General features: G+C 42.4%; 1 protein-coding gene across 1 annotated transcript; it reads right to left on the reverse strand.

Annotated features, from left to right (window-relative positions):
- Positions 1–868: 868 nt before the first annotated feature.
- gbp (glycogen synthase kinase binding protein) lies at positions 869–2,393 on the reverse strand. The gene has a single exon (XM_062538481.1). It carries the CDS (start codon positions 2,315–2,317, stop codon positions 1,832–1,834), a length of 486 nt encoding a protein of 161 aa, XP_062394465.1. The 5' UTR covers positions 2,318–2,393; the 3' UTR covers positions 869–1,831.
- Between the last annotated feature and the right edge of the window lie 5,645 nt (positions 2,394–8,038).

The following is an 8,038-nucleotide window of genomic DNA, read 5'->3' on the forward strand; positions in this document are numbered from 1 at the left end:
TTCGAACTGACCGCTCTAGAATCTTTGCCTACACTGTCTCATGACAGGTGTTAACCACTAGGGTAGTCTATGGGGTTGTGGATCAGTCTGTTTGATTGAGTGTAAATCTGTTTGATTTGGTGTAAATCTGTTTCTTAAGGTAGCCTAGGTTACAGCGATAAATACACTTCCTGCTCTGATTTAAACTGGGGTAGCCTATGTGCCATAGCCTGACTCTCGCCAGACCCTTGTAGTTCCGCCATACTCCACCAGAGGCGTTTCGCTGAGCTCAGACAGCGAACTACAGGATCTGGCGAAAGTCAGGTTATATGTGCTATGCATAAACTTGTAAAACAGTGTTTGACGTGTTGTGCCAATTAACTCATGATTGTCTCAGGTGTGCATTTTGAAGCCATAGGCTACTGCCCTCTGCTGTGAAAGTAGGCTTTACACATAACCCAGGGAAGTCTTCCTGGTCTATAAACTATACATTCCACTGGTATTGTAAGCTCTACATCTGTGCTCATTCCACTGCAAGAATAAAAATGTCCACATATGACTTGATGCTAGATATAGCCATAGACCTAAAAGAAAGGATATAGCCCAAGGTGTTGGGGTGTATTTCCTTACAACACGAGGCTGCCATAAAGGAAAGTGACGAAAGCAAAAAGCATTCTAACACAAGGGGGCGGTCAAGAACAAATAATGGGTTTTGTTCAATCGCGACATGGGGCTTGGTTTAAAAATAAACATGCCGAAGGTCGTGACAAGGGCCATGGTCAGCATTTACATTTATACTATGCTACCAAAAATAGTCTGCACATAATTAAATTACCCAGATTTTCAAGTCAGTCATGAGATGCTGAAAGACCACTGCACAAAGCAAAGGTTTGCAAAAACACCGTGTTTATTAAAGACACCAAAATCCCTGAATAACCAGGAATACAAAATACTTCGTTGCGAAGCATACATACTTGATGTGAAGGAAAAGAAAAAATGACAAACGAGTTCCAGTTGGAATCCGAAGAAAAAGCACCCGTGTCTGTTGTATTGGTGAGATCCCCTTGTTCAAACCAGAGTAAACGTTATCTTAGTCCATTCTCATTTCAATTTAGGCTACTGCTATTCACGTAAAAAAGGGGGACAAAAACAAAATACATCCGTTAAGTTGTAACCTATTAAGTCTTCAAATGAACCTTTAACACAAATCATTTTCATCATTCATCCTGGTCAATCTTTTCAGTTGGGCGCTTTCTTCCAACAGCCAAAATCCACAGGACAGGTATCAACGTGGTAAGGCCAACGTTAAATGCCAGAGCTGACAGGACTTCGCCAGGCGTCTTGTAGTATGGTGTGTAAACAGGATCATGGTGGAGTGACCCGTTTGCAGTTCAGGTTCACTTTTCTTCCTGCTGCTCTCACACGCCACCACGACCACATGTATTTAAAATGTTAGACAGCGAGGTAACTAGCTAGGAATAGCCAAGACAACAAACATTGTAACTTTAGCTACCTAGCTAGCAAGAGTGTCCAGGCAGTTTTCAGAAAAATAAAGCCCATTTCATGACAAAACATCGGACATAGACATAGAAGTTAATCCATAAAAAACGATAATATTCAAACTCTCGACTGGGAACCACCCCCACATTTTACAAGGGAAACAAATGAGCTGGCATTAACAGGACGTCGTTCGTTAGCCGTCCGATTCATTTGCTAGCTGACACGTTTTCACAGGCCAGCTTGATATGCTGTTTTTAATGTCCTTAGACAACGTTGACCTCGACAATGTTACTCATCACCATGAACGTAACCATTAATTTGATTGCAAAGGTTCACGTTTGCCGTTTGGTGGTCACAAACTAGCATTGTCAATTGTTTTTGCACGTTCGCCACGTTCCGATGGAGAAAACTGGAGTCGCCTGACGGCCTCTTTAATCAAATTGCCAGACAATATTAATTCTTGTAGTAATTGATGAGGATTATCGTCAGCACGTGTGACATCAGTCCGCTTTCGATTCCAAGTTTTGAAATTGTCCCATTCTTGATCACTTGATCCAGGGATGTTGTATGGGCTAGCTCTGCTACGTACTCCTCGACTGCGAAATCGAATGCAGCACCCGGTGCGCCGTGGTTGGGCCCCAGTGTTGTTGTTGGTCTGTTTGACGTTGCTACTGCCGTTGCTGGTGAGACCGTGGAGACATGACATCGTCTTTTGGTTTGCGCTATTGTTATGTAGCTGCAAAACTTCGCCGATTTTTGTAACCAAAGCATCCACCTCTTTCGAATCCACTGTAACAGACTGCTCCAGCAGAATGTAGTTTTCTTTTCGACAAGGCATTGTATGTTGTGTCTGTGTTTTAGGCGAATTTCGCAAATGAATGAGAGAGCGTACAACCGGTTTCCCCTTCTCGCCACGCTGCCCAGCAAAGAACAACCCTTCAGCTTGATTTGTAAACAATAGGTGACGCAGGTTCCGGAATCTACCAATGCGGGAGGTGATACACTTTAGCTAAAAGATCAAACACCATTCACTCACGTTATCTATATATTTAGAATTCAATGCAAATCACTTAGTTTGCTTTTAATATCTATAATTCAACACGTGGAAACACAGGTCATAGTTATTTTCATTCTTATTTTCACAATAATAAATAAGAATACCCCTGTTTGGATAATAATGGTAGTGACCCAATGGCTGGGGGCCAAGAAAACATTACATAATTGTAACTGAAAATGTTCTTTCGAGAATAGAAAAAATAAATAAATAAAAAAATCGGAACAAGCACGATGAAATGTGGGAGATCTTTCGTTCAGGTTATAGATTATTTGCACTTGATAGTAGGCTATCTAACTTGGTTTAATATATGGCATGCAAGCTGTAAAGTAAAAACAAACAAGAAGGCAGTGCATTTAGGTAGGTCTAGCCGAAATAAATGCATAAAACCATATGCATTCCAGCCAATGTGTTCGTTGTCGCCATTTTATTGTTCTAAATGTTATAATGCGTCTATAATAGGCTACCACTGTCACATTTTTTACATTTCTTGCACATCATAATCATAGTCTGTTTCAAATGCGATGGGTTTTTTGTCTTGCAATAGACACTTGATTGATGCTGATATGCTATAGGCGTATACGTCCTTGAAGGACATTATTTCTTGAAATCACCAAGTAGTCAAATCAAAGCCATGAGACGACCTCATTCGCCATATAAGGTATCCAAACATGTACACGTGGTTCAGTAGCTGCGCTCTGTAATGGCGACGCCACATCGCCCTATGAGATGGGGAAACGACAGCCCCTGCTTGTTTACACATTGAAGTCTGTACTGACGGTATGGCTATTATTTAGAGGCACTGTTCTTGCCAGTATGCGCTATTCATAGTGTATTAGTAAGTGGTCTGTCCATGTTTATTTGTTTTCAATTATTTCCTCTTTGCAAACGTCAGTTTTCCACCGTTAGGCTATCATGTTCTGTAAAATATAGCCTATGTGTATCGACATTAGATTGAAATAGACTAGTCAATGTATGGTACTACTATGTAGCCTAAGCAACGTGTCTTTCTTGCTCTAGGAAGAGGCGTGGGCTAGGCTATATGAAATGGGGACGTGCTGCTCCTTTCTATAAACTTTGATATGAGTTGGAGTTCTGCCAAAGGGAGTGCAAAGAGTTCATTGTTGCCTGACACTTTCCAAAAAAGGACCATGGCTAATATTAAAATAGTTTGAAAAAATCTGCAGAAATAGCCTATGGATAAAACACATCTCTTGGATCATAAATGCACATTCTGTTTCTTTGTTCACACTCTATGAGTCATTTGAAAAACTTGCCTCAAAATGTTGTGTCTGAGTGAATGGACGCCACATTCACCACTTCCTTTTCATTTCGGAGAAAAACAGAGTCTACAGAGAACTGGTCTTTACTCTGAAACCGACAGTGAAAGAATTCAGGGTATTTGCATTAATTTTCATTTTTACATCTGTAAGAAAAAAAAAAAGATCTCCCTGTGATAGGCCTAGGCTACATGCAATCTTGTGTCTTTTTCTTCTCAGAAATCATAAACATCTTTGAAGGCCTGATGCTTTGAAATGATACAGCCTACATGCTATTTTTATAAGCTTAAGTATTTCAGTGAGTCTAGTGAACGTGTAGGCTATTGCTCATTGCTTGCATTGCCTACTACTAGCCTAATGGTTGCAACATGTGTGAGACTGCATGATCAGCAGTGTTCCTGCAGCATTGCGACTTGGGGAGACCCTCAGCAAGATTAATGTGACCAATGAAAACTCTGCAACTGCGTGAGACTGATTCCATTGGTTGATACCAAAAATCACAACCCTGCCCTATCACATTACTTACTTGAATGTTCCTCAATCTCATTGTCAACAAGGCCCGTTACATAATACTGTACAACAGTAGAAAGGAATGTATCAGATATGGATGTTGTAGTAGGGAGGCAGGAAGTTAAATATCAATCATAATTTATGATGGTGTAGCCTACTACAGCAATTATAAAACCTTTGCTCTATCAGATGTAGAACTGCTGATATGTCAGTTCAGTCAGCACCTACAAATACTTTCTCTTTTGCTTATGGAAACAAAGAGAGGGGGCTCAGCCATTTTCAACAACAGACATTTTTAGCTCTGGAAGGCAGAGGTTGACCTATAGACTTTGTGGACAGAGAAGCAGAGGTAGGCTATAGGGCACAATCCACTAGTTGGTTGCTTGTCTGTGCCCCTGGCAAGCTGTGAAGAGGGTTTTTGTAGCCGCATACTGTTGCTTCGTGGCTTTTTCAGCAGCTGTGTTCCCATTGGAGCCCATTTCTCAGAAGTTTCTCAGAAACCAGGCTGAAGGGTGGCGGGGTGTGTCTTTCTCAGTCAGTCGCTCCTGTGGTCTGCATGTGTGCTTTCCTTTCTGCAACTCAGTCGACTTGATTGTACATAATATGTATATATAATTACTCTCTACTGACATTATCAAACTGTTCAGAATATATTTCAGTGTTACAAAGAAGCCACTCCCTATTGCATTCTGAAACTAGAAGGAAGTGAAACCTGCCTTCCTGTTATCTCCGATAACGGAAGTTATGAGATAGCATATCAATTTCTAAAGAACACAGTGGACGGACAGCCCACACTAAATGACTAAGATCTGAGTTATGAGTTATCAGGTTAGGTGAGCTGGATCAGAACCTAATAAGATAAGTATGTGTCAAGATGTTCCAGTTGTCCTGCAAGGGGATTTGGAGTTTAACATTCACATGCTGCTACTGGAGTTTCTTCAGTGTCCTTATAAGCTGCCCCTGGCAGAGAGTGTTTTCTGTCATTATCGTCAAAACACAAAAGGCATTTACGACCACGTAACCAAGGAGATAATCCATACGCTAGTTGTGTAAACAGAGTGGGAGAAAAGCAGTTCCTCAGCATGCCAATTTGTTTTGTCCTATCCTTTTTAAAGTAGGCTGCAGGAGATTAATGGAGCTATTCACTTTCTCTGGCAGCAATGGCCCAGCAAACCATTTACATTACACAGGCTCACAACTCTGAGCTGAAACCAACAGATATACAAAGTTACTGTGCTCCATCAGTCCATTGCAAAACTGCTGACACTTAAGATTAAGTTCCATGTTCAATAAGTAAAGAGGACATGCTTAAATTTAGCGATGGGCTGAAGATAAAACACACATTCATATCCACAGAGGTTTACTCTAAGAAAAAGCCAGTTCACTTTCGTCTGCTTACAGAGGGCGATGACATGACAAACTGAGGGGTTAGCTGTGTATCCTGGAGTCCACTGGCACAGACTGACCAGCAGCGATGCTATCATTGGAACCTGCTTGCCCTTCCAACCACTGATGTCACTGACGTCCCCTATAATTTGCACCCTGACAGATGTTGGCAGCGGAGATGAGGGGCACACAGCTGTTTGGATCATGAAGGGGGACGGCCACAAAAGGACTGCATTTCTGACCCGGCGCTCAGTAACAAAGAGATAATATGCAGGGTGAGTGAGCCAGTGTAGTCTGTGAGGTGGCTATACCAAGAAAAGATCAGTAAAGGATGACTTTTGTATGGGTAGATGGTAATAATATTAATAATAGTAACAATAATAAGCTGTATTTGTATTGCATCTTTTCATACACTGAATGCAGCTCAAAGTGCTTTACATCTGGAGCATGGTAAGACATACAATACAATTAATGTAGTGAAAATAGGAACACCCTGTAAAATAATGTGGAGAAATAGGCTACAAGATAAATGGTAGTAAGGGAGGGTGTGCTTTTGTTTATCTGAAAACCTCTGTGACGACTGAGCAGAAGAGGGATTTGACTTGTTTGTTTTGATGTGTCAGTGGGATGACTATGGGGGAGGTGGCAGTAAAGTATCCTACAATGATCTCCTATCAGCAATGTGTTACTCTGCCTCCGTAGTGTCATCTCCTCGTGGAGGGAGGGGAGTGGGGATTATAGCTGGGCTGTCTGTAGAATTGCCTTTTCCTCACTAAATCCCATTCAGCCTAACTTTAGCGGCTGAGACCATATGATAGGTTTACTGACAAACCAGTGTAGTGTCTCCAGTGTAGTGCACAGTCGGAGTCTCTCTCTCTCTCTCTCTTTATACAATGACTGTTATGTTATGTAACACATAAAAGAGAAAAAGGTATTAAAAATAACAAAGTAGTAGTACTTCTGCAGTAGTGTGATGTGCTAAACTAACAGAACATAGTATATTGAATAGCGGCATGCAATACAAGTTTTTACATTCGAGACACAAGGAAGCATTTAACCATTACTCCTAAAGAAAGTTGAAAGGGTTCGCTGATAAACGACTTCATGATCAGAACATAATGCACACAGACATATATGTGCACATGTGCACACACGTTTGCGCATGGACATATTATCTAAGGTGAGGCAAACGTGTTTGTTTTGGGCCAGGCCATATTTCTTACAGGCTGCTACCATTTCTCAGAAGCCAGGGCCTTTTCTTGCCGGCTGTCCCTCCCTTACTCTCTCTCTCTCTCTCTCGCTCTCTCTCTCTCTCTCTCTCTCTCTCACACATACGTTCTCTCCCCCTCCCCCCTCCACTTGAGTACAGGCCAGGTTGGTGTTGTGGCCAGCAGTAGCACGTGTTCCTGCTCTGCACCGGCTGCCCCCTGTTACTCAGCCTGTGCCAACTCATGCTCCAAGTGGCGGTGTTTACGTTAGATCCTACACACACAGATACACACGCGCACACACACTCACACACTCACACACACATACACACACACACACACACAGACACAGACACACACACACACACACACACTCACACACTCACACACTCACACACTCACTCCTCCTTCTCCTGTGTCACCTCCAAGTCTAGTCCAATCCCTGGCCAGCTGTGAGTCTAAAGACTAGAGGTTGGGTACAACCCCTGTAAGAAATACAGTAGTCAGCAGGCTTCTGCTGATGTTCATGTGCTGATCTGCCGAAGCAACACACTCAGTCTCACATGCCCGCACACACACACCTGGTGTGACCCAAGCTTGCCAGACTTAGGCCTGATGTGAAAGGTTGAAATGGCATTGGCCGCGCGGGTAATTCAATCAATGTTTGAGCAGTCTTGTTTTGAAATGGACTACCTCACCAGCTATTTTTGGTGCTGTCTATTTTTCACTAATAATAGGATGGGTACACAGCTGCTCTGAGTGTGTGTGTGTGTGTGTGTGTGTGTGTGTGTGTGTGTGTGTGTGTGTGTGTGTGTGTGTGTGTGTGTGTGTGTGTGTGTGTGTGTGTGTGTGTGTGTGTGTGTGTGTGTGTGTGTGTGTGTGTGTGTGTGTGTGTGTGTTTGTGGTTGTGTGTATCTCTGATAAGTCTACTTGGGAGTGGAAGAGAGAGAGAGGGACAGGATCTGGCAAATAGTGGCTTTGTCAATCATTGCTCGGACAATAAATACATTAACGGCCTCTGTGTACTGTTGTGCTATTGTTGTGTTCATGGTTATGTTTAGGACACCTTTTGCACAGATTGTAGACTACGGATTGCATGTCCTCCTCTGAAGTCAGGTTGA

This window comes from Sardina pilchardus, chromosome 6 (genome assembly GCF_963854185.1).
Source record: "Sardina pilchardus chromosome 6, fSarPil1.1, whole genome shotgun sequence".
Classification (NCBI taxonomy): Eukaryota; Metazoa; Chordata; class Actinopteri; order Clupeiformes; family Clupeidae; genus Sardina; species Sardina pilchardus.